General features: G+C 36.3%; 1 protein-coding gene across 8 annotated transcripts in view; it reads left to right on the top strand.

The window, feature by feature from the left end:
- ATRX (ATRX chromatin remodeler) overlaps positions 1–27563 on the top strand; it is a 254434-nt gene that overhangs the window by 29151 nt on the left and 197720 nt on the right. For all 8 annotated transcript variants that reach the window (XM_068534190.1, XM_068534186.1, XM_068534185.1 and 5 more), the window contains one exon: positions 26388–26500. In XM_068534190.1, coding sequence (XP_068390291.1) covers positions 26388–26500 — 113 coding nt within the window. The remainder of the gene's footprint in view (positions 1–26387; positions 26501–27563) is intronic.

Below are 27563 nucleotides of genomic sequence, written 5' to 3'. Positions count from 1 at the left end.
TTTGCTATCTTTATTATAATATGTTTTGGTGTAGGTCTGCTTGGGTTCATCTTGTTTGGGACTCTCTGTTCTTCCTGTATCTGGATATCTTTTTCCTTCTTTAGGCTTGGGAAGTTTTCAGCTGTAATTTATTCAAATACATTTTCAGTTCCCTTTTCTCTTTCTTCTCCTTCTGGAATCCCTATTAGTAGATTGGGACGCTATATATTATCCCCTAGGTCTCTTATACTGCTTTCTTTTTTTTTCATTTGGTTTTCTGTTGCTGTTTTGCTTCAGTAAATTCCATTATTCTATCTTCCAGATCACTTATTCTTTTTTCTGCATTATTCATTCTGCTATTCATTGCCTTTAGATCGGCTTTCATCTTGGCAAATGAATTTTCTAATTTTTCTTGTCTCCTCCTTATAGTTTCTAGTTCCTTTTTACAATAATCTGCACTTCTGTCAATAACCTTTCTTAATTCCTTCAGTATTTTCATTACCTCCTTTTTGAAGTCGTGTCTATTAGACTGAAAAGGTCTGTTTCATTGTTTGTTTCTTCAGGGGAATTCTCTTGGTTTTTTAACTGGGAGTGGTTCCTCTGCTTCTTCACTTTGCTTATGTTTATCTTATTCTGTGAGTTTAGGAGAAACAATTATATCCTGTAGTCTTGGAGCCCTATGCGGGAGCATTACTGCATAGCTCGTATGGGTTTAATATTTTTTGGCGTGAGGGCTGTTTTTGGTTTGGATCCTTGCAGTCTCTTTCCTCAGCGTGTACTGGCTGTTATCCCCTTGATAGGGGGTGTTCAGATGCATAGCCCACACCACCTCGTGCACGCTCCAAGTAAGGCGGGGGCAGTGGTTGGCTCCCAGTAGCGGGACCCTCGGCAGTGGCAGTGGTCTGTGCCCGCCTCTGGAGTCTGAGATGGCAGCGGCAGCTCATGCCCGCCCCCAGAGCTCGTGTAGGCAGTGCCTGAGAGTGTGTGTGGAGAAGGATGCTCCTATGGCAGCACGCCCCCCAACAGTGTCACCTTGCCTCTCTGGTGGGCCCAGACCTTCCACATCACACCCTAGCCCCTTCAGGCTGTCTCCATGCAGCCAACCCCAGTCCTCTCCTCTGGGTCTGACCTCCAAATCCCGAGGCTCAGCGCCCAGCCCCCGCCTTCCCCAGTGGATGAGCATCTCAGGCTGGGGAGTGCTGGGCAGCACTGTCTGTCTGTGCAGGTCTCTCTTTGCTTTGCCCTCTGTAAACCAGTTGCTGTGCTCTTCTTCGAGGCTCTGAATCTCGCCCTTTGTCCTGGCTGGTCTCCCCGCCAGTGAGGGAACTTCCTAGTCTTCAGAGACCTTTCCTCTTTCACAGTTCGCTCCCAGGGACACAGGTCCTGTCCCGATTCCTTTCTCTCTTCTTTTCTGCTTTTTTCTTTTGCCCTACCCAGTTACGTGGAGATTTTCTTGCCTTTTTGGAAGTCTGAGGCCTTCTGCCAGTGTTTGGTAGATGTTCTGTGAGAATTGTTCCACATGTAGATGTTTTTTTGAGGTATTTGTGGGAGAAGGTGAGCTCCACATCCTACTCCTTTGCCATCTTGATCTGATCTCTGATTCTAACTTTTTAATTTAAGTATAGTTGATTTACAATATTAGTGTCAGGTGTACAACATAGTGATCCAATATTTTTATAGATTATACTCCATTTAAAGTTATTATAAAATATTGGCTGTATTCCTTGTGCTGTATAATATATCCTTGTAGCTTAATTATTTTATGTATAGTAGTTTCTACTTCTTAATCCCCTACTCCTATTTTGCTCCTTCCCTTTCCCTCTGGTAACTACTAACTTGTTCTCTATGTCTGTGAAACTGTTTCTGTTTTGTTGCATTCATTCATTTTATTTTTTGCATTCTACATGTAAGTGACAACATGCAGTGTTTGTCTTTCTCTGAGTTATGTCACTAAGCATAATACTCTCCAGGTCCATCCATGTTTTTGCACATGGCAAAATCTTCATTTTTTTATGGCTGAGTAGTATTCCATTGTGTATATATACCACATCTTCCTTATCCATTCATCTGTTTATGGAAATTAGGTTGCTTCCATATCTTGGCCATTGTAAGTAATACTGCTCTGAACACTGGGGTGCATGTATCCTTTCAAATTCGTGTTTTTGTTTTCTTTGGATGTGTACCCAGGATTGGAATTGCTGGATGATACGGCAGTTCTACATTTAGTTTTCTGTGGGATCTCCATACTGTTTTTTATAGTGGCTGCACCAATTTACATTCCTACCAACAGTGTACTAGGGTCCTCTTTCTTCTGCATCCTCTCCAACATGGGTTATTTGTAGATGTTTTCACGATAGTCATTCTACAGGTACGAGGTGACATCTCATTGTGGGTTTTTTAAAAAGATTTATTTTATTTATTTATTTTTGGCTGCATTGGGTCTTCGTTGCTGCGTGTGGGCTTTCTTTAGTTGCGGCGAGTGGGGGCTACTCTTCATTGCGGTGTGCGGCCTTCTGATTGTTGTGGCTTCTCTTGTTGCAGAGCACAGGCTCTAAGCACGTGGGTTGCAGTAGTTGTGGCTCGTGGGCTCAGTAGTTGTGGCTCTCAGGCTTAGCTGCTCCATAGCATGTGGGATCTTCCCGGACCAGAGATTGAACCCGTGTTCCTTGCATTGGCAGGCAGATTCTTAACCACTGTGCCACGAGGGAAGTCCCTCACTGTGGTTTTGATTTGCATTTCTCTGATGATTAGTCATGTTGAGCATCTTTTCATGTTCTTGTTTGTTATCTGTATATCTTTGGAAAAATGTCTATTCAGGTTTTCTACCCATTTTTTATCTTTCTTGGTTTTTTTCCTAATATTGAGTTATATGAGCTGTTTATGTATTTTGGGTATTAATCCCTTATCAGTCATATCATTTGCAAATATTTTCTCCCATTCTGTAAGTTGTCTTTTCATTTTGTTGATGGTTTCCTTTGTTGTGCAAAAGCTTTTAAGTTTAATTAGGTCCCATTTGTTTATTTTTGCTTTTGTTTCCTTTGCCTTAAGAGACAGATCCAAAAAATATTGCTATGATTTATGTCAAAGAATCTTCTGTCTATGTTTTCTTCTAGGAGTTTTATGTTTTCCACTCTTATATTTAGGTTTTTAATCTATTTTACGTTTTTTTTGTATATGTTGTGAGAATATGTTCTGATTCTGTTCTTTTACATGTAGCTGTCCAGTTTTCCTGCACCACTTACTGAAGAGACTCCCTTTTTTCCATTGTATATTCTTGTCTGTTTTGTGATAGATTAATTTATCATAAGTGCATGGGTTTACTTCTGGTCTCTTTATTCTATTCCATTGATCAATGTGTCTGTTTCTGTGCCGTTACCATAATGTTTTGATTGCTGTAGCTTTGTAGTATAGTTTTAAGTCAGGGAGTGTGATACCTCCAGCTCTGTTCTTCTTTCTCAAGATTGCTTTGGCTATTCTGGGTCTTTTGTATATACATACAAATTTCAGAATTATTTGTTCTAGTTCTGTGAAAAATGCCATTGGTATTTTGGTAGGGATTTCATTGAATCTCTAGATTGCCTTGGGTAGTATGGTCATTTTAACAATATTAATTCTTCCAACCCATGAACATGGTATATCTTTCCATCTGTTTGTGTCATGTTCATTTTCTTTCATCAGTGTCTTACAGTTTTCTGAGTATAGGTTTTTTACCTCCTTAGTGAGATTTATTTCTAGGTGTTTTATTCTTTGTTATGTGATGGTAAATGGGATTGTTTTCTTAATCTCCCTTTCTGATAGTTCATTGTTACTTTATGAAATGCAACAGATTACTGTATATTGATTTTGTATCCAACATCTTTACCAAATTAATGAGCTCTAGTAGTTTTTTTTGGTGGCATCTTCGGGATTTTCTATGTTGGGATGATCCTAATTAAGTCAATGCTTGGAAATAGTTGCATGCAAATTGTGTGTGATAGAGATAATAGAATCAGTAATGAAAAAAAGAAGTATTGTGAAGATTTGCTCATCGAACTGAGCTTGTTTAACAAGCTAGTTCCTCTCTAAAGTGATGTTGCAATTTTTATGATACCTTTTCATAATCCTAGTACAGGTTACATTGTTCATAATGCATTCTCAGTTGAAGACAGTCTGAGTTTTTCTACCAACAGCTGTAGTTTCTTCAAACTTCTCTTCCAGTTTTCAAGAAAACTGTGTTTTGAAGGTGCTTTCGGTTTTTATGGTGAGAGATTTGCTGTCAGAAGTGATGACACAGTCTGGCTTGGCCATTGCATCCATTTTTCACAGTGCCAATCCCACTCCTCTTGCCTTCATGTATTCCTCAAAGTCTTTACTCTTCCTTCATATATTCATCAGAGCCATTTTCCTATTAGCTGCTGAATGGTAGCCATGGTTGGCCTTGGGAACAGTGTCTTGTGTGGGAAGCAGGGCACTTGGTCCTGGGAGGGGTGCTTTGCCTTAGCCCTTCTAACCCCTGACCCCCATTCTCCTGAGCCAGGAGGTGCAAACTAGCTCCACTTAGGACTCCTCAGGTACTTCCTGCAAGCTAAGTTGCTTTTATTATTAAAATAATGTGCTAGTTAAAATTAATTACATTTCCTTCAGACTTTAAGTTATTAGAATATTGTAGCTAAAGCTTAAGTTCAATTTGAACTATTTTCTGATGTATCTATATTGATACATACGGCTCTAGTTCATTCATTTAATTCATATATGGTCATCCGTCATGTGAATGTATAATCTGTCTATCCTGTTTTTTATGGATAATTAGGTTATTTTCAAATTTTCTCTAGTACAAACAGTACTGCAGTTTGTACATGTCTTCATTCATAGCTTTAGTGGCCACACACAGCACAAGCTTTCTTTTAATATTTGCCTGATATATCAAATATCTTTTAAAAATTTACTGTTTTAATCATTTTTAAGGGTACAATTCAGTGGCATTAACTACATTGGCAGTCCTTTGTAACCATCCACACTCTCCATTTCCAGATCTTTTTCATCATCTCCAAAACAGAAACTCTGTACCCATTAAACAATAACTCTGCATTCCCGCCCCCCTCCAGCCCTGTATTATGCTTTCTGTCTCTGTGAATTTGACTACTCTAGGACCCTCATCTAAGTGGAATTATACAATGTTTTGCCTTTTGTTGTGCCTGGCTTATTTTCGTTAGTATAATGTTTTCAAAGTTCATCTGTGGTGTAGCATGTATCAGAATTTCATTCCTTTTTAAGGAATATCATTCCTTTTATACCATGTGTATTGGGTTGGCCAAAAGGTTTGTTCAGTTTTTTCCATAACATGGCTCTAGTAGCACTTAGTTGTCTTTAACATCATTCGAAACAATTTTGTTAGATTGTATTGTGACAGCTGTCATATTAGCATGCATTCAAAAAAAGACTTATCAAAATTGGTGAATTTTTTGGTAGCCATTTTAATATCGAACATGGATAAAAAAAGCAACATTTTTGGCATAATATGCTTTATTATTTCAAGAAAGGTAAAAATGCAGCTGAAATGCACAAGAAGATATGTTCAGTGTATGGAGAAGGTGCTGTGACTGATCGAATGTATCAAAAGTGGTTTGTGAAGTTTTGTGCTAGAGATTTCTTGCTGGATGATGCTCCCCGGTCAGGTAGGCCAGTTGAAGTTGACAGCGATCAAATCGAGACATTAACTGAGAACAATCAACGTTTCAGCACGTGGGAGATAGCCGACATACTCAAAATGTCCAAATCAAGTGTTGAAAATCATTCGCACCAGCTTGGTTATGTGAATTGCTTTGATGTTTGGGTTCCACATAACTTAAGCAAAAAAGAACGTTGACTGTGTTTCCACATGCGATTCTCTACTTGAACGTAACGAAAATGTTCCATTTTTAAAACAAATTGTGACAGGCGATGAAAAGTAGATACTATATAGTAATGTGGAATGGAAGAGATCACGGGGCAAGCGAAATGAACCACCACCAACCACACCAAAGGTCCGTCTTCATCCAAAGAAGGTGATGTTGTGTATATGGTGGGATTGGAAGGGAGTCCTCTATTATGAGCTCCTTCCGGAAAACCAAACAATTAATTCCAACAAGTTCTGCTTCCAATTAGACCAACTGAAAGCGGCACTCGACGAAAAGCGTCCAGAATTAGTCAACAGAAAACGCATAATCTTCCATCAGGATAACGCAAGCCAGCATGTTTCTTTGATGAACAGACAAAAACTGTTACAGCTTGTCTGGGAAGTTCTGATTCATCCGCCGTATTCACCAGACATTGCACCTTCGGATTTCCATTTATTTCGATCTTTACAAAATTCTCTTAATGGAAAAAATTTCAATTCTCTGGAAGACTGTAAAAGGCACGTGGAACAGTTCTTTGCTCAAAAAGATAAAAAGTTTTGGGAAGATGGAATTATAAGGTTGTCTGAAAAATGTCAGAAGGTAGTGGAACAAAATGGTGACTACGTTGTTCAATAAAGTTCTTGGTGAAAATGAAAAATGTGTCTTTTGTTTTTCCTTAAAAAACTGAAGGCATTTTTTGGCCCACCCAGTATATTAAATTTTACTTATCCATTCATCTGTTGTTGATGGACATATTGGTTATTTTCCCTTTTTGGCTCTTGTGAATAATGCTGTTATGAACATTAATGTATAAGTATCTGTTTGGGTCCCAGCTTTCATTTCTTTTGGTATATACTTAGAAGTAGAATTACTGGATCATATGGCAGTTCTATGTTTATCTTTTTGAGGTACTGCTATACTGTTTTTCCACAGTGGGTGCACCATTTGATATTCCTAACAGCATCACACTCAGGGTTCCAGTTTCTCCACATCCTCACCAACACTTGTTATTTTCTTTACTCTTTTTTTTGCGTGGGTGGGGGTTAATAGCCTCTTAACGGGTGTGAAGTGTTATCTCATTATGGTTCTAATTTGTATTTCCCTACTGACTAGTGATGTAGAACATCCTTTTGTGTTTATTGGATATTTGTATGTCTTTGGAGAAATGTCTATTCAAGTCCTTTGCCCATTAAATTTTTTTTGTTGAACTGCATATTTTATTTTATTTTTTTTTTAAGTATGTTGATTTAAAATATTGTGTTCCTTTCAGGTGTACAGAAAAGTGATTCAGTTATACATATACATACATATATATACATACACATATATATATGTGTATATAATGGGTTGGCCAAAATGTTCCTTCAGTTTTTAAGTAAAAATAAAAGACACATTTTTAATTTTCACCAAGAACTGTATTGAACAATGTAGTCACCGTTTTGTTCCATTACTGTCTGCCATTTTTCAGGCAACTTCATAATTCTGTCTTCCCAAAACTTTTTATCTTTTTGAGCAAAGAACTGTTCCATGTGCCTTTTACAGTCTTTCAGGGAGCCGAAATTATTTCCATTAAGAGAATTTTGTAAAGACCAAAATAAATGGAAATCTGAAGATGCAATATCTGGTGAATGCAGCAGATGAATCAGAACTTCCCAGCCAAGCTGTAACAGTTTTTGCCTGGTCATCAAAGAAACATGCTGGCTTGCGTTATCCTGATGGAAGATTATGCGTTTTCTGTTGACTAATTCTGGACGCTTTTCGTCGAGTGCCACTTTCAGTTGGTCTAATTGGGAGCAGAACTTGTTGGAATTAATCGTTTGGTTTTCCGGAAGGAGCTCATAATAGAGGACTCCCTTCCAATCCCACCATATACACAACATCACCTTCTTTGGATGAAGACTGACCTTTGGTGTGGCTAGTGGTGGTTCATTTCACTTGCCCCACAATCTCTTCTGTTCCACATTGTTGTACAGTATCCACTTTTCATCGCCTGTCACAATTTGTTTTAAAAATGGAACATTTTCATTACGTTTAAGTAGAGAATCGCATGTGGAAACACTGTCAAGAAGGTTTTTTTCGCTTAAGTTATGTGGAACCCAAACATCAAAGCAATTCACATAACCAAGCTGGTGCAGATGATTTTCAACGCTTGATTTGGACATTTTGAGTATGTTGGCTGTCTCCCACGTGGTATAATGTTGATTGTTCTCAATTAATGCCTTGATCGCTATCAACTTCAACTGGCCTACCCGATCGTGGAGCATCATCCAGCAAGAAATCTGTAACACGAAACTTGGTAAATCACTTTTGACACATTTGATCAGTCACAGCACCTTCTCCATACACGGAACATATCTTTTTGTGCATTTCAGTTGCATTTTTACCTTTCTTGAAATAATAAAGCATATTATGCCAAAAATGTTGCTTTTTTTTTATCCATGTTCAATATTAAAATGGCTACACAAAAATTCACCAATTTTAGTAAGTCTTTTTTTAAATGCATGCTGATATGACAGCTGTCACAATACAGTCTAACAAAATTGTTTTGAATGAAGTTAAAGACGACTAAGTGCTACTAGAGCCATCTTACGCAAAAAACCGAACGAACTCTTTGGCCAACCCCATATGTATACATGTGTATGTATATATGTATTATTTCTCAGATTCTTTTCCATTATAGGTTAATACAAGATATTCAGTATTGTTCCCTGTGCTATACAGTAAATCCTTGTTGTTTGTTTTATATATAGTGGTGTGTATCTCATAATCCCGTACTCCTAATTTATCCCTCCCCCTTACCCTTTGGTAACCATGTTTGTTTTCTATGTCTGTGAGTTTGTTTCTATTTTATATTTAGATTCATTTGTATTATTTTTTAGATTTCACACAAACATAGTATTATATAATATTAGCCTTTTTCTGTTTCAGTATGATAATCTCTAGCTCCATCCATGTTGCTGCAAATGGCATTATTTCATTCCTTTTTTATGGCTGAGTGATATACCATTGTGTATATGTACCACATGTTCTTTATCCATTCATCTGTTGATGGACAATTAGGTTGCTTCTATGTCTTGGCTATTGTAAATCGTCCTGTTATGAACATTGTGCTGCATGTATGTTTTTGAATTAGAGTTTTCGTCTTTTCCAGATATATGCCCAGGAGTGGGATTGCTGGATTTGTATGGTAACTGTAGTTTTAGCTTTTGAAGGAACCTCCATACTGTTTTTTATAGTGGCTGCACCAGTTTACATTCCCACCATCAGTATAGGAAGGTTCCCTTTTCTCCACATCCTCTCCAGCATTTACTATTTGTAGACTTTTGCTGATGGCCATTCTGACTGGTGTGAGGTGATACCTCATTGTAGTTTTGATTTGCTTTTCTCTAATAATTAACAATGTTGAGCATCTTTTCATGTGCCTGTTGTCCATTTCTTTTTTGGAGAAATGTCTGTTTAGGTCTTCTGCTCATTTTTTGATTGGGTTGTTTGTTTTTTTTCTATTGAGTTGTATGAGCTGTTTGTATGTTTTTGACATTAATCCCTTGTTGGTCGCATCACATGCACATGTTTTTTCTGAGTCCGTAGGTTTTCTTTTTACTTTGTTCATGGTTTCCTTTGTTGTGTAAAAGGTTTTAAGTTTGATTAGGTCCCATTTTATTATTTTTGTTTTTATTTCTATTGCCTTGGCAGAGTGACCTAAGAAAACATTGGTATGATTTATGTCAGAGAATGTTTTACCTATGCTCTCTTCTAGGAGTTTTATGGTGTCATGTCTCATGTTTAGGTCTTTATTTTACGTTTTTTTTTGTACATGGTATGAGGGAATGTTCTAATAACTTCATTGATTTACATGAGGTTGTCCAGCTTTCCCAACACCACTTGTTGAAGAGACTGTCTTTTCTCCATTATATATTCTTGCCTCCTTTGTTGAAGGTTGATTGACCCTAGGTGTGTGGGTTTATTTCTGGGCTCTCTATTGTGTTACATTGATCTATATGTCTGTTTTTGTGCCAGTATCACACTTTTTTATTACTGTAGCTTTATAGTATTGTTTGAAATTTGGGAGAGTTATGCCTCCAGCTTTGTTCTTTTCCCTTAGGATTGCTTTGGCAATTCCAGGTCTTTTGTGGTTCCCTGTTACTTTTAGGATTATGTAGTCTAGTCCTGTGAAGAATGTCATGGGTAATTTTATAAGGATCATATTAAATCTGTAGACTGCTTAGGATAGTATGGCCATTTTACCAATATTTATTCTTCCAAACCAAGAGCATGGAATATCTTTCCATTTCTTTGAGTCAACTTCAGTTTCCTTTTTCCTAGTTCTCAGTTTCCTTTTTCCGTGTTTTATAGTTCTTAGGGTATAGGTCTTTCACCTCCTAGGTTTTTTTCCTAGGTATTTTATTTTTTTGTATGCTATAATATATTATTTATTTTTAAAAATTATCTTAATTTTAAGTTTTGTTTGTTTCTTTGGGTGCACCGTTCGGTTTGCAGGATCTTGGTTTCAGAACAGGGATTGAACCCAGGCCACGGCAGTGAAAACACTGAGTCCTAACCACTGGACTGCTTGGGAACTCCTTGGATGCTATTTTAAATCGGATATTTTTACTTTCTCTTTCTGATATTTCATTATTAGTGTAAAGAAGTGCAACAGATTTCTTTTTTCTTTTTTTAAAAAATATTTATTTACTTATTTGGCTGCATCGGGTCTTAGTTGCGGCACGCGGGATCTTCGTTGTGGCATGCAGGATCTTTAGTTGCGGCATGTGGGATCTTTTTAGTTGCGGCATGTGGGATCTAGTTCCGTGACCAGGGATCGAACCAGGGCCCCCTGCATTGGGAGCGCAGAGTCTTAGCCACTGGACCACCAGGGAAGTCCCCAGAAATGCAATAACTATCTGTATATTAATCTTGTATCTTTCTACCTTGCTCAATTCATTTATTAGTTCTAATAGTTTTTTTGTGGCCTCTTTAGGAATATTTGTATAGAGTATCATGTCATCTGCATATAATCACAATTTTACCTCTTCTCTTCCAATTCGGATACCTTTTATTTCTTTTTCTTATCTGATTGCTGTGCCTTTGCCCATTTTTGTATTTGGTTGTTTGGTTTTTTTGTAGTTGAGTTATAGGATTTCTTTATGTTTTCTGGTTATCAATACCATTTCAGATATATGATTCAGAAATACTTTCTCCCATTTTGTGGATTGTCTTTTTTTCTCTTGATAGTGACCTTTGATGCACAAAAGTTTTTCATTTTGATGAAATCCAGTTTATTTTTTTGTTGTTGTCTCTGCTTTCGGTATCATATTCAGGAAAGCATGACCAAATCCAATGTCATGAAGATTCCCCCTCTATTTTCTTTAAAGAGTTTCATAGTTTTAGCTACTATTTTTAAGTCTTTGATGCATCTTGAGTTAATTTTTGTATGTGGTGTGACGCAGGTGTCCACTTTATTCTTTTGCATTTGGTTATTCATTTTTCCCAGCACCCCATGTTGAAAAGACTGTCCTTTTCCCATTGAATGTTGTTGATACCCTTCTTGAAAATCAGTTGACCACATATATGCAAGGCTTTATTTCTGGGTTCTCTATTCCATTGTTCTATATGATTGTCCTTTTGCCAGTACCATACTGTTTTGATTATTTTAGCTCTGCAGTTAGTTTTTTTTTTTAAATTTAAGTATAGTTGATTTACCATATTGTGTTAGTTTCAGGTTTACAGGAAGGTAGTTCAGTTTTTATATATATATATATTTTTTTCAGATTATTTTCCATTATAGGTTATTACATGATATTGAATGTAGTTCTCTGTGTTATACAGTAAATCCTTGTTGCTTTTGCAGTTAGTTTTGAGGTCAGGAATTGTGAGTTCTTTAATTTTGTTGTATTTCACAACTGTTTTGGCTGTTCAAGATTCCTTGAGATTCATCATGAATTTTAGGATGGAGTTTACTATGTCTGTGAAAAAACTTGGGATTTTGATAGGAGTTGAATTGAATCTCTAGATCACTTTGGGTAGTATTGTCATCTTAACAATATTTGTTTTTGTCTTTAATTTCTTTCAGCAGTGAAAGTATTGCTGTTTTGCAGCTTTCCATAAGTCTTTCAACTCCTTGGTTAAATTTATTCTTAAATACTTAATTCTTCTTGATGCTATTGTAAATGGCATTGTTTTTTTAATTTCCTTTTTGGATTGTTCATTGTTAGCATGGAAAAATGCAGCTGATTTTTGAGTGTGAATTTTGTATCCACCAACTTTACTGAATTTGTGTATTAACTGTTAAGAATTTTTTGTGGTATCTTTAAGGTTTTCTACATGTAAGATGTCATCTGTGGACAAAGATAAGTTTACTCTTCCTTTCCAGTTTGGATTATAATATGCTATTTTAAACAGTTGTTAAGTGAACAAAAGTGTAAAGTTAATTACCAATTATTTGTTTATAAAAAAGACCATTTTTGGTCAGTATACTCATGAACATATGTCCAAATTTTAGAGAATCTATATGGTCCATTGCTAGAAGACAGCCACCCATCTGTGCGAGCAGGTAGATGAATGGGTGAAAATGAAAAATAGTTTTTGTTTTGTTTTGTTTTTTGTTTTTTTTTGATTTTTTAACCATTTATTTATTTACTTAAAGAATTTTTAAAAATTGAAGTATAATTGATTTACAATATTACATTAGTTTCACGTATACAACATAGTGATTCAGTATTTTTATGCCTTGTAAAATGATCACCGCAGTCCCTGAGATTATTTTATGTAAGGTGATTTTAAAGGTATACTATATCAGGAAAGATAATCAACATTCAGAAATCTAAATGCTACTTACTCATGTAAATATTGCTAATTTTTCTAGTGAAAGCTACAGTTTTTGAAGGACATTAATGCCTCAGGCTACTTCATCTTCAGTGGATTGCTCCTCCCTCATTCCCCCCTTCCCGGATTGTTTTCATCAATTGTTATTTCCTTAACATTTGCAAACCAGGTTTCTGGATTGTAGTACGTCCTAATGTTATATGTAGAAACCAATGCTTCAGTTTTTAAGGTTCTGTAAAGTTTTGTGTATTAACATTACTCTTCTCTAAACCTTTCTGACTATCCAGATCTAGGAAGTTCTCTCCAGACTGTTGCCGGATATGTATTCAGTTAGTACTCTCACCAAGGCAGTGTACATTGCAGTCATTCTTCCTGCTCAGGCTAACATTTTTCCTCCTCCTGGCTAGGAGTATTAGCAGTAATAACCCTCCATGTCTCTGGCCTAGTAATTTAGGTGCTCATCCTCACTCATAACCTTTCTTTATTAAAATGAGTTTTGTTACCTAAAATATTCTGCGATATAACTCAAATCTTAGGAGATAAAATGGGTTGGATTGGTTTGGGTTTAGGCAAGTTTGATTTACACCTTAAAGTGTGTCTAAGTAATGGTGAAACATAAATGGGACACATATCAACCACGTGCAGTATGTAAAGAGGAAAATCAGCTAAGGGTAAATAGTGTTAATTTGAAGTGATTATTTGTGAATAATAATTCTTTAGTCCAATATATTTTCTAGTATCTGTCAAATTTGTAATATATCTGCAAGCATCCTTATTTTTTAAGTGTTCATGATAAGAATGATGATGTACTCAAGGTGTATTAAAAACAACGGAAATAGCTCTAAGTGCCACACTCTTAATTAACTGCTAAAGTAACTGCTATGGGTTGCTATGAAATTAGCAAAACATTGTTAGATCTGAGGCAGCAATGACATCGTAATTAGACTAGTAGACTAGTGAAGTTCTAGATGAGAATTCCTGTCACTACTGGCAGTGATGGCTTCAGGCAAAGACACTTGTCCTATCCTACCTAAACTCACCAACAACTGCTCTGATGAGAATTCATATAAGCCTGCTATTAAGTGAGGACTTAAGGGTTCTGGGCTTTTGGGTGGTTTTTTTGTTTCTTTGTTTTCAATCTGGGAGCTACATAGATGAGGACGCTAATTCTGTGCTTCCCCTTGGCATCTATATAGAAAGCTTTATGTTCCAGAACAAAACAATGTGTGTGCAGAGAAAGCAAGTCTGACCTGAGTGTAGGGCATGTACTAAATTCAGAAGCTAAATTAGTTACTGGTTTTTGTGACTGGCCAGTGATTCCTTTAGGTAATGAGTAGGCCTGAGGTAGATCATGGTGTGCTGTCTTCCCCCTTAAAGTCAGGCCAAAATGAACATCGTGAGCAAATTGTAAAGGACAGCGTGCAGTTAGAGCTACAGATACCCAGCCCAGACTCTTTTTTTTTTTTTTTATAATGTCGGTATAGGTTGTTTGTAGATCATCTTTATGAGTTTCAGTATGTTCCTTTTCTATTCCTAGTTTGCTTGGAGTTTTTTTTTTTTTCACACACACACACTGTATTTTATTTTTACAAGAGATAAATAGACTGACACCAAGCATTGTACACGGATTACCACAACAAAAGCAACAATGATTGCAATTACCAAACATGAAACACACTCATACTATGTCATAATATTGACATTCAGTCCAGTAATCCTCCACTGTAACAGCTCCTTTACTTTGCAGTGAAAATTGATTTGTATATTCTTTGCCTCTGAGTCCTTGTTGGATTTTTTTTTTAATTCAGACAGAAAGTCACAAAAATTATACTCATCTTCATCAGATCACTCAGTCCCATGTAATTAAATTTTTTTTTCATCTTGATCTTTTGTTAGCACTTTTATGAGTTCATCAGTTTTTCATTAGAGTTCTGAAAATGCTTATTCATTCAGTTCAGCAGTACAGTCAGTTACCAGAAACCTGTACTTGTAAGAGTCTTTTCCATGAATTTCTTAAAGATGAAATCCTTTTATAGGAACATATTTGCAAAAGCATCAGAGTACACCCAGAACTGTCTGTAAATGACAAAAGACTTAAAAATGACCACAGTTAAAGATTTGATTAAAGTTCATATTAATGCAGTTGACAAGAAAATTAGTTATTTCTGAGATATACATTTTAAGGTAATAACTAGGATTATGACTTATAACATTATACCAGAACATATAAGATTTTTAGAAATTTCATGTAATGTCTGAAACATTTATATTAACATATTTCCATACAAATAACCCAATGAAAGTTTAGTATTAGTTGTTTTGTTTGTTTGCTTTTTTATACTGCAGGTTCTTATTAGGCATCAATTTTATACACATCAGTGTATACATGTCAATCCCAATCGCCCAATTCAGCACAGCACCATCCCCAAACCACCGCAGTTTTCCCCCCTTGGTGTCCATATGTCCGTTCTCTACATCTGTGTCTCAACTTCTGCCCTGCAAACTGGCTCATCTGTACCATTTTTCTAGGTTCCACATACATGCGTTAATATACGATATTTGTTTTTCTCTTTCTGACTTACTTCACTCTGTATGACAGTGTCTAGATCCATCCACGTCTCAACAAATGGCTCAATTTCGTTCCTTTTTATAGCTGAGTAATATTACATTGTATATATGTACCACAACTTCTTTATCCATTCGTCTGTTGATGGGCATTTAGGTTGCTTCCATGACCTGGCTATTGTAAATAGTGCTGCAATGAACATTCGGGTGCATGTGTCTTTTTGAATTATGGTTTTCTCTGGGTATATGCCCAGTAGTGGGATTGCTGGGTCATATGGTAATTCTATTTTTAGTTTTTTAAGGAACCTCCATATTGTTCTCCATAGTGGCTGTATCAATTTACATTCCCACCAACAGTGCAAGAGGGTTCCCTTTTCTCCACACCCTCTCCAGCGTTTGTTGTTTGTAGATTTTCTGATGATGCCCATTCTAACTGGTGTGAGGTGATACCTCATTGTAGTTTTGATTTGCATTTCTCTAATAATTAGTGATGTTGAGCATCTTTTCATGTGCTTCGTGGCCGTCTGTATGTCTTCTTTGGAGAAATGTCTATTTAGGTCTTCTGCCCGTTTTTGGATTGGGGTGTTTGTTTCTTTAATATTGAGCTGAGTGAGCTCTTTATATATTTTGCAGATTAATCCTTTGTCCGTTGATTCGTTTGCAAATATTTTCTCCCATTCTGAGGGTTGTCTTTTCGTCTTGTTTATGGTTTCCTTTCCTGTGCAAAAGCTTTGAAGTTTCATTAGGTCCCATTTGTTTATTTTTGTTTTTATTTCCATTACTCTAGGAGGTGGATCAAAAAAGATCTTGCTGTGATTTATGTCAAAGAGTGTTCTTCCTATGTTTTCCTCTAAGAGTTTTATAGTGTCCAGTCTTACATTTAGGTCTCGAATCCATTTTGAGTTTATTTTTGTGTATGGTGTTAGGGAGTATTCTAATTTCATTCTTTTACATGTAGCTGTTCAGTTTTCCCAGCACCACTTATTGAAGAGACTGTCTTTTCTCCATTGTATATCTTTGCCTCCTTTGTCATAGATTAGTTGACCATAGGTGCGTGGGTTAATCTCTGGGCTTTCTATCTTGTTCCATTGATCTATGTTTCTGTTTTTGTGCCAGTACCATATTGTCTTGATTACTGTAGCTTTGTAGTATAGTCTGAAGTCAGGGAGTCTGATTCCTCCAGCTCCATTTTTTTGCCTCAAGACTGCTTTGGCTATTCGGGGTCTTTTGTGTCTCCATACAAATTTTAAGATGATTTGTTCTAGCTCCGTAAAAAATGCCATTGGTAATTTGATAGGGATTGCATTGAATCTGTAGATTGCTTTGGGTAGTATAGTCATTTTCACAATGTTGATTCTTCCAATCCAAGAACATGGTATATCTCTCCATCTGTTGGTTTCATCTTTAATTTCATTCATCAGTGTCTTATAGTTTTCTGCATACAGGTCTTTTGTCTCCCCTAGGTAGGTTTATTCCTAGGTATTTTATTCTTTTTGTTGCAATGGTAAATGGGAGTGTTTCCATAATTTCTGTTTCAGATTTTTCATCATTAGTGTATAGGAATGCAAGAGATTTCTGTGCATTAATTTTGTATCCTGCAACTTTACCATATTCATTAATTAGCTCTAGCAGTTTTCTGGTGGCAGTTTTAGGATTCTCTATGTATAATATCATGTCATCTGCAAACAGTGACAGTTTTACTTCTTCTTTTCCAATTTGTATTCCTTTTATTTCTTTTTCTTCTCTGATTGCCGTGGCTAGGACTTCCAGAACTATGTTGAATAATAGTGGTGAGAGTGGACATCCTTGTCTCGTTCCTGATCTTAGAGGAAATGCTTTCAGTTTTTCACCATTGAGAATGATGTTTGCTGTGGGTTTGTCATATATGGCCTTTATTATGTTGAGGTAGGTTCCCTCTATGCCCACTTTCTGGAGAGTTTTTATCATAAATGGGTGTTGAATTTTGTCAAAAGTTTTTTCTGCATCTATTGAGATGATCATATGGTTTTTCTTCTTCAATTTGTTAATATGGTGTATCACATTGATTGATTTGCGTATATTGAAGAATCCTTGCATCCCTGGGATAAATCCCACTTGATCGTGGTGTATGATCCTTTTAATGTGTTGTTGGATTCTGTTTGCTAGTATTTTGTTGAGGATTTTTGCATCTATATTCATCAGTGATATTGGTCTGTAATTTTCTTTCTTTGTAGTGTCTTTGTCTGGTTTTGGTATCAGGGTGATGGTGGCCTCATAGAATGAGTTTGGGAGTGTTCCTTCCTCTACAATTTTTTGGAAGAGTTTGAGAAGGATAGGTGTTAGCTCTTCTCTAAATGTTTGATAGAATTCACCTGTGAAGCCATCTGGTCCTGGACTTTTGTTTGTTGGAAGATTTTTAATCACAGTTTCAATTTCATTGTTTGTGATTGGTCTGTTCATATTTTCTGTTTCTTCCTGGTTCAGTCTTGGAAGGTTATACCTTTCTAAGAATTTGTCCATTTCTTCCAGGTTGTCCATTTTATTGGCATAAAGTTGTTTGTAGTAGTCTCTTAGGATGCTTTGTATTTCTGCAGTGTCTGTTGTAACTTCTTCTTTTTCATTTCTGATTTTATTGATTTGAGTCCTCTCCCTCTTTTTCTTGATGAGTCTGGCTAATGGCTTATCAATTTTGTTTATCTTCTCAAAGAACCAGCTTTTAGTTTTATTGATCTTTGCTATTGTTTTCTTTGTTTCTATTTCATTTATTTCTGCTCTGATCTTTATGATTTCTTTCCTTCTGCTAACTTTGGGTTTTGTTTGTTCTTCTTTCTCTAGTTTCTTTAGGTGTAAGGTTAGATTGTTTACTTGAGATTTTTCTTGTTTCTTTAGGTAGGCTTGTATAGCTATAAACTTCCCTCTTAGAACTGCTTTTGCTGCATCCCATAGGTTTTGGGTCGTCGTGTTTTCATTGTCATTTGTCTCTAGGTATTTTTTGATTTCCTCTTTGATTTCTTCAGTGATCTCTTGGTTATTTAGTAACGTATTGTTTAGCCTCCATGTGTTTGTCTTTTTTACATTTTTTTCCCTGTAATTCATTTCTAATCTCATAGCATTGTGGTCAGAAAAGATGCTTCATATGATTTCAATTTTCTTAAATTTACTGAGGCTTGATTTGTGACCCAAGATATGATCTATCCTGGAGAATGTTCCGTGCGCACTTGAGAAGAACGTGTAATCTGCTGTTTTTGGATGGAATGTCCTATAAATATCAATTAAATCTATCTGGTCTATTGTGTCATTTAAAGCTTCTGTTTCCTTATTTATTTTCGTTTTGGATGATCTGTCCATTGGTGTAAGTGAGGTGTTAAAGGCCCCCACTATTATTGTGTTACTGTCAATTTCCTCTTTTATGGCTGTTAGCAGTTGCCTTATGTATTGAGGTGCTCCTATGTTGGGTGCATATATATTTATAATTGTTATATCTTCTTCTTGGATTGATCCCTTGATCATTATGTAGTGTCCTTCTTTGTCTCTTGTAACATTCTTTACTTTAAAGTCTATTTTATCTGATATGAGTATAGCTACTCCAGCTTTCTTTTGATTTCCATTTGCATGGAATATCTTTTTCCATCCCCTCACTTTCAGTCTGTATGTGTCCCTAGGTCTAAAGTGGGTCTCTTGTAGACAGCATATATATGGGTCTTGGTTTTGTATCCATTCAGCAAGCCTGTGTCTTTTGGTGGGAGCATTTAATCCATTCACGTTTAAGGTAGTTATCGATATGTATGTTCCTAAGACCATTTTCTTAATTGTTTTGGGTTTGTTTTTGTAGGTCCTTTTCTTCTCTTGTGTTTCCCACTTAGAGAAGTTCCTTTAGCATTTGTTGTAGAGCTGGTTTGGTGGTGCTGAATTCTCTTAGCTTTTGCTTGTCTGTAAAGCTTTTGATTTCTCCATCAAATCTAAATGAGATCCTTGCCGGGTAGAGTAATCTTGGTTGTAGGTTCTTCCCTTTCATCACTTTAAGTATATCATGCCACTCCCTTCTGGCTTGTAGAGTTTCTGCTGAGAAATCAGCTGTTAACCTTATGGGAGTTCCCTTGTATGTTATTTGTCGTTTTTCCCTTGCTGCTTTCAATAATTTTTCTTTGTCTTTAATTTTTGCCATTTTGATTACTATGTGTCTCGGCGTGTTTCTCCTTGGGTTTATCCTGTATGGGACTCTCTGCGCTTCCTGGACTTGGATGGCTATTTCCTTTCCTATGTTAGGGAAGTTTTCGACTATAATCTCTTCAAATATTTTCTCTGGCCCTTTCTCTCTCTCTTCTCCTTCTGGGACCCCTATAATGCGAATGTTGTTGCATTTAATGTTGTCCCAGAGGTCTCTTAGGCTGTCTTCATTTCTTCTCATTCTTTTTCTTTAGTCTGTTCCGCAGCAGTGAATTCCACCATTCTGTCTTCCAGGTCACTTATCCGTTCTTCTGCCTCAGTTATTCTGCTATTGATTCCTTCTAGTGTAGTTTTCATTTCAGTTATTGTATTGGTCATCTCTGTTTGTTTGTTCTTTAATTCTTCTAGGTCTTTGTTAATCATTTCTTGCATCTTCTCAATCTTTGCCTCCATTCTTATTCCGAGGTCCTGGATCATCTTCACTATCATTATTCTGAATTCTTTTTCTGGAAGGTTGCCTATCTCCACTTCATTTAGTTGTGTTTCTGGGGTTTTTTCTTGTTCCTTCATCTGATATATAGCCCTCTGCCTTTTCATCTTGTCTGTCTTTCTGTAACTGTGGGTTTTGGTCCACCGGCTGCAGGATTGTAGTTTTTCTTGCTTCTGCTGTCTGTCTTTTGGTGGTTGAGGCTATCTAAGAGGCTTGATGTGATTGCGCCCCTCCTACCATCTCACTGTGGCTTCTCCTCTGTCCTTGGACGTGGCGTATCCTCCTTGGTGAGTTCCAGTGTCTTCCTGTCGATGATTGCCCAGCAGCCAGTTGTGATTCTGGTGCTCTTGCAAGAGGGAGTGAGAGCACGTCCTTCTACTCCGCCATCTTGGTTAATCCCTTTGTTTTGTTTTTGTTTGGCCATGCCGTGAGGCTCGTGGGATATTAGTGCCCCAAACAGGGATTGAATTTGGGCCCACAGTAGGGAAAGCACTGTGTCCTAACCACTGGCCAACCAGGGAATTCCCGAAAAATAGTTTAAGATGTTACCATTGTGGAATACTGGGTAATGCATACACAGGATCTTTCTTACAACTGCATGTGAATCTACGATTATCTCAAAATGAAAAGTTTAATTTAAAAAAGGCCAGCTCCTTTACACATATACTTCTCCAAATAATGCAAAAGAGGTGAAACACTAGTAATTTTTAGAACTCCACATTTCTCATGGAAGAAATGTTATAAAACATTCAGGGTGAAGAAAATGGCCCATAGTTAAAAACAGTGACATTAGTACTTAAAACTTGTCTGAAATCCAGTCATTTATGATATGGTTAACTTACATTAGGAATTTAGAATTTTTTTGTTCCTCTTGAAGATAGGTAGATTAGATGTCATTGGTCATTTACATCAAGCCCATGTTGTAATTGTGTGTTTGTGAGTATGAAGGCTGATCAGATTCTTCTTCAATCAAGATTTTTAACTACTCTTGAGGATCATTTTAAGGACTTATACCTAGAACCTAGAATTAAGTAATGTATAGTACTGGTGGAGTAAGCTTCACATTTTGGTGGAGGAGGAAGAGAGTGACAGCCACGTCTGGATTTAATAAAAATAACTTAGAATAGTTCACAATTATAAAACTGATAAGTTAATGTGTGCAGTTTTGCCTTAGGAAAAGATCCTTCAATTTACAAAAGGGTTGATAAGTGTTGTCTTTTAAACAGTTTATTTGGTGTGTTTAAAATATCATTTCCACAAATAAGACTTAATTCCAAGGACCATCTCCAATGTATGACTCTAGAAATGAGGCAGATTTTAAAAGCTGACATCAGAGCTTTTATAAATGAATGAATATTTCCCTTCTAAATAGTCACCCTTGGAGGCCATACTGAAACCAATGATGAAGTCATTCCTGAGGATACTTCAAGAACTCTCCTTTTGTAACCAATTTAGAAGACATGCAAGAAATTAAGTCTTCAGGAATACTTTGGATTTTGGCAAAAACTAATTTTAATGCACCTGATAATCTTTCATTATTCACCATACTTGACTCTAAATGACATTTGGCTATTTCCAAATATCACATCTGCCCTTAGAGAAGATTTTTCAAATGAGTGGGCAAATTTTTTAAGTATCAATTTTTTTTTCACCATTGGACTTCTAGCTGGTCTCATAATGTGTAATATTACACAAATATGTTCATTCCTAAGAATGCTGTCCTTCAGAGAACAAAAAAGTTCTGATTGTATCCTCTTGTTTTAATTTTTGCATATTGAGGTACTATTAATGGGCTTCATTGATTTATCCATAGTCTTGACCTTGTTCAGCTGCAGTATGAATTCACGTGATAGCTGGCTTTGTGGTTGGATTGCTGTGAATTCTAGGAATGAGTGCGATAATCATCATTATGCTGGTTTGCTGTACTCTTTCACTTCTAAAGTACAACGCTTTTGCTGTTTGGTAATCTGTTGATGGAACAAGATGTAGAATGACATCGTCCATTCTTATTTTTAAATTTTGGTTACCAGGAATATTGTGTGCCATTGGTTGACATGTAGCATCTTTTCGTCTGGTTCCATTCTCTAATTGAAGATTAAGGATACTGAGTGACTTGATGATAATTTTTTTGTACGTCTGACTCATTTCCAAAGGAAGGTTATGGCAAAAAGTAGAAACCATACCCTCTTGGTACCTATATTCTAGAGTCAAGTTTGTTTCAAGATTATTTAAAACAACGCTCTCCATCAAAACAACCAAAATCCCACACACAATGTCTAGTTGCAGTATGCCTGTTAATTTCATTTCTTTTTCATTCACTAAATATCTTGGGTTCTTCCTAACCAAACGTAGAAAAATGGTACAGAGGGGCCACTGGGTTTGGAGCCCAGCACCCTGCTTGAATCAGGGTGGTATCTGGCCCATGAAGGCCTGACCGAGATGTTACCTGTTTCCTAGTGTTTTAATGTGCATTCTTTTGATGATTAGTGAGGTTGGAGTGCTTTTTCTCCCATTTTCTTTTGTTACACAGTTATATTCCCTTTTTAAAAATTTTTTTGTCTTTTAATCATTTATCTACTGGGAATTTAGTATTGTTATTATTTTTTGGCCATGCCACATGGCATGCGGGATCTTAGTTCCCCCACCAGGGATCAAACCCGTGCCCTCTGCAGTGGAAGCATGGAGTCCTAACCACTTGACCACCAGGGAATTCCCAGTATTATTTAGTATAATAAGAATCTTTATCTCTTTATTTTCAGATGAGTTTGCCTATTAAATTTTGGTTATGTTTTTGGAGGTTGCATGCACAAGTTTTATTTCTTATGTAAAGTTTTATTACTCAGATACATTCTTGAATTCCTTTCTCTATTTTGCATTTTCCATTGAGGTGAAATTCACATAAAATAAAATTAACCATTTAAACCATTTTAATATATAATTTAGTTTTTAAAGTTTTTACTAAATGCACAATATTGTACAATTGTCACCACTTTCTAATTTTAGAATATTTTCATTGCCCCCAAAAGGTAACCCATACCACCCAATTTCCCCCTTCCTTTATCCCCTGGCACCCACTAATCTACTTTCTGCCTTTGTGGATTTGCCTACTTGGACATTTTACATATATAAATGGAATCATCCAATATGTAGGAATTTGTGTCTGCATTTTTTAGCACAAAGTTTCCAAGGTTCATCCATGCTTAGTATAGATGAATATTTCATTCCTTTTAATTGGGGTATAATATCCCATTGTCTCTTCATCAGTTGAATGGATATTTGGGTACTTTTCACTTTTTGGCTGTTATGAATATTGCTGCTATGAACTTTTGTGTATAGTTTTTTGAGTGTGGGCATATGTTTTCATTTTCTTGGGTATATATCTAGGAGTGGAATTGCTGGGTTATTTGGTAACTCTGTGTTTAACTTTTTGAATTACTACTAAAATGTTTTTCATACTGACTGTCCCATTTTACATTCCCACCAGCAATGTATGTGAGTTCCAATTTCTTTACATCCTTGCCAACCCTTATTTTTAAAAAATTATTATCATATCCATTCTAAAGAGTGTAAAATAGTATCTCATTGTGGTTTTGATTTATATTTTGTTCTAATGATTAACAATCTTGAGCATTTTTTCATGTGCTTCCTATTTGTGTATATTCTTAGAATTGTATATCTAACTTCTTTTTTTTATCGAGGTATAATTGACTTACAATGTTGTGTTGATTTCTGCTGCACAGCAAAGTGATTCAGTTATACATATATATACATTCTTTTTTAAAAATATTCTTTTCCATTATGGTCTATCATAGGATATTGAATATAGTTCTCTGTGCTATACAGTAGGACCTTGTTGTTTATCCATTCTATATATAAAATCTTACATCTGCTACCCCCAACCTCCCACCCTATCCCTCCCCCAACCCCCTCCCCCTTGACAACCACCAGTCTGCTCTCTATGTCTGTGGTTCTGTTTTTGTTTCATACATAGGTTCATTTATGTCATATTTTAGATTCCACATATAAGTGATATCATGTGGTATTTGTCTTTCTCTTCCTGAGTTACTTCACTTAGTATGGTGATCTCTAGTTGCATGCGTGTTGCTGCAAATGGCATGATTTTGTTCTTTTGTTCTTTTTTTTTTAAATATAATTTTTTTTCTTTCTTTTTTTTTTTTTTTAAACTTTGGGTTTATTTATTTATTTATTTATGGCTGTGTTGGGTCTTCGTTTCTGTGCGAGGGCTTTCTCTAGTTGTGGCAAGTGGGGGCCACTCTTCATCGCGGTGCGCGGGCCTCTCACTGTCGTGACCTCTCTTGTTGCGGAGCACAGGCTCCAGACGCGCAGGCTCAGTAACTGTGGCTCACGGGCCTAGTTGCTTTTCGGCATGTGGGATCTTCTCAGACCAGGGCTCGAACCCGTGTCCCCTGCATTGGCAGGCAGACTCTCAACCACTGTGCCACCAGGGAAGCCTGATTTTGTTCTTTTTTATGGCTAAGTAGTATTTCATTGTATATATGTACCACATCTTCTTTATCCATTCATCTGTCAGTGGACATTTAGGTTGTTTCCATGTTTTGGCTATTGTGAATAGTGCTGCTATGAACATAGGGGTGCATGTATCTTTTTGAATTATAGTTTTGTCTGGATATATGCCCAAGAGTAGGATTGCTGGATCATATGGTAATTCTATTTTAGTTTTCTGAGGAACCTCCATACTGTTTTCCACAGTGGCTACACCAACTTATATTCCTACCAACAGTGTAGGAGGGTTCCCTTTTCTCCACACCCTCTCCATCATTTGTTATTTGTAGACTTTTTAATGATGGCCATTCTGACTGGTATGAGGTGGTACTGCATTGTAGTTTTGATTTACATTTCTCTAATAATTTGCGATGTTGAGCATCTTTTCATGTGCCTGCTGGCCATCTGTATGTCTTCTTTGGAGAAATGTCTATTTAGGTCTTCTGCCCATTTTTCAATTGGGTTGTTTGGTTTTTTGTTGTTGAGTTGTTGTATATCTAAGTTCTTTAAAACCCATTTCAGGGGCTTCCCTGGTGGCGCAGTGGTTGAGAGTCTGCCTGCCAATGCAGGGGACAGGGGTTCGAGCCCTGGTCTGGGAGGATCCCACATGCCGCGGAGCAACTAGGCCCGTGAGCCACAATTACTGAGCCTGCGCGTCTGGAGCCTGTGCTCCGCAACAAGAGAGGCTGCGATAATGAGAGGCCCGCGCACCGCGATGAAGAGTGGCCCCCACTTGCCACAACTAGAGAGAGCCCTCGCACAGAAACGAAGACCCAGCACAGCCATAAATAAATAAATAAATAAATAAAAATTAAACTTAAAAAAAAAATTAGTAAGGTTAAATGTTTAAAAAAAACCCATTTCAAATTGGGTTTGCTTTTTTACTGTTTAATTGTAAGAATTCTTTACATTATTAAAAGGGTATATATTTTATAAAAGGATTATTAATGCCTTTTCAGATATATGGTTTGAAAATAGTTGTCATCAGCTATGTGGGTTGTCTCTTCACTTTCTTGATGGTATCTTTTCATACACAGAAGTTTTGAATTCCAATGAAATCAGTTTTATCTATTTTCTTTCTTGCTTTTAAGTTTAGGAAATCTTTTATTAGAAATGGGGTATATGTTTATTTTCTGCATTTTAAACTTTTAACTTTTTTAACCCTGTTTGTTGGATTACAGATACACTTATTACGTAACTTAATAGGATATGCTGTAATAATTTAGTTACATAAATATTTCCTTGGGAATCTGTGAGCTCTTCTAGGTCCTGTTCTATGTTTTATTCATCTTAGTGTTTGTCATTTATACATTTATTCTGTTCTAAGCAGAAAATAGAATAATAAACAAAAGAACTACTGAAGGCTTCCAGAGACTAAGTGCTCAGGAAATATATTTGATAAATTACTGGATTATTATTTTAAATGATGTAAAGCAAAATCTCATACTACCAGCATTTTCCTTGAATAGTACTTTTTTATTTTTTAATTTATTTTATTCAAGTATAGTTATTTTACAGTGTTGTGTTAATTTCTGTTGTACAGCAAAGTGATTCAGTTATACATATATGCATATAGATGCATTCTTTTTCATATTCTTTTCTATTATGGTTTATCACAGTCCTTGAATTATACTTTTTTAAAAAATTTAATTTTATATTGGAGTATAGTTGATTAACAATGTGTTAGTTTCAGGTGTACAGCAAAGTGATTCAGATATACATATATGCATATATATGCATTCTTTTTCATATTCTTTTCCATTATGGTTTATCACAGTCCTTGAATTATACTTTGATTGTAGATAAGTGTACAGGTAGATTTTGTTACTCATGTTTTCATATCCTCAGTGAAATAAAGAAAATTCATTTTCTTTAATTCTTATTTTGAGTATGCATTCTTTCAGACCACTTACAGTGTACATATATTTTCAGTTTGTTAAGCTTTATATTTAATTTAATATATGACCTGGTAAGTTAGGATATTCTTAAAATTTTTATTTTGACAGTGAAAGCAAGTTGAATACATTGGTGCAGAAGCTTCATGACTTTCTGGCACACTCATCAGAAGAATCTGAAGAAACAAGTTCTCCTCCAAGACTTGCGATGAACCAAAGCACAGGTAAATTGAAAAAGGATGTGTAACATCTTCTAGTCTATTTTCCGTTTATTTTTGAGCAGGTGCAGTTATTAAAGTCTTTAATAGCCCCTGTGTATCTAGTAGTTAGATAATATCTGATACTTGAGGTTTTAATTCAGATAAGTAAGAAGTGTAAGGTTTTATGGTTATAGGTGCTTAGAGAAGCATATACTTAGGGTTTTGTGTGTAATGGAAATGTTTTATAGAGGTGGGTGATGAATGTTAACTGTTTAAAATAGGTAGTATTAGAAGTTGTAGGAATAGTACAGAAATATATTATCCTAGAAGTTATTTGTGTATTATGAGTTACATTTTTATGTTGTTTGATAACTTCTTTGAGTAGATTTGGTACATAAATTTTTTTTAATAAAAAACAACATCTCCTCTCTACCTCCCTTTTTCCTTTTTAAAAGTATCTTGTATCATATATGATGATTACCATAATTTGTTTTGAGGTTTTTAAGGGTAGCCACATATATAAGAGGTGAATACACACACACACACACACGTACTTGCACACAAACACAATATGTACAAAAAGGGTGAAGAGTGGTAGATCACAGTGAAAAGTTCAGCCATATGTGTAATTAGAGTACCAGAAGGAGAAAAGAGAGAATGGGTCAGAAGCTGAGTTTGACGAGATATTCACTGAGCATTTTCTTTTTTTTTGTTTAAAGATTTATTTATTATTTATTTATTTTGTTTATTTTTGGCTGTGTTGGGACTTAGTTGCAGTGTGCCGGCTCTTTCATTGTGGTGCTTGGGCTTCTTTCTAGTTGTGGCGTGAGGATTTTCTCTTCTCTAGTTGTGGCGCGCAGACTCCAGGGCACGTGGGCTCTGTAGTTTGCGGCATGCAGGCTCTCTTGTTGAGGTGCGCAAGCTCAGTAGTTGTGGCACGTGGGCTTAGTTGCCCTGTGGCATGTGGGATCTTAGCTCCCTGACCAGAGATCGAACCTGCATCCCCTGCATTGTAAGGCGGGTTCTTTACCACCGGACCACCAGGGAAGTCCCTTGCTGAGCATTTTATAAAAGTGAAGAAAGACAT

The sequence above is a fragment of the Eschrichtius robustus genome, chromosome X, assembly GCF_028021215.1.
Source record: "Eschrichtius robustus isolate mEscRob2 chromosome X, mEscRob2.pri, whole genome shotgun sequence".
In the NCBI taxonomy this organism is placed as follows: Eukaryota; Metazoa; Chordata; class Mammalia; order Artiodactyla; family Eschrichtiidae; genus Eschrichtius; species Eschrichtius robustus.
Note: the sequence above shows the minus strand (reverse complement) of the source record. Positions and strands in the feature narration are given on the sequence as shown.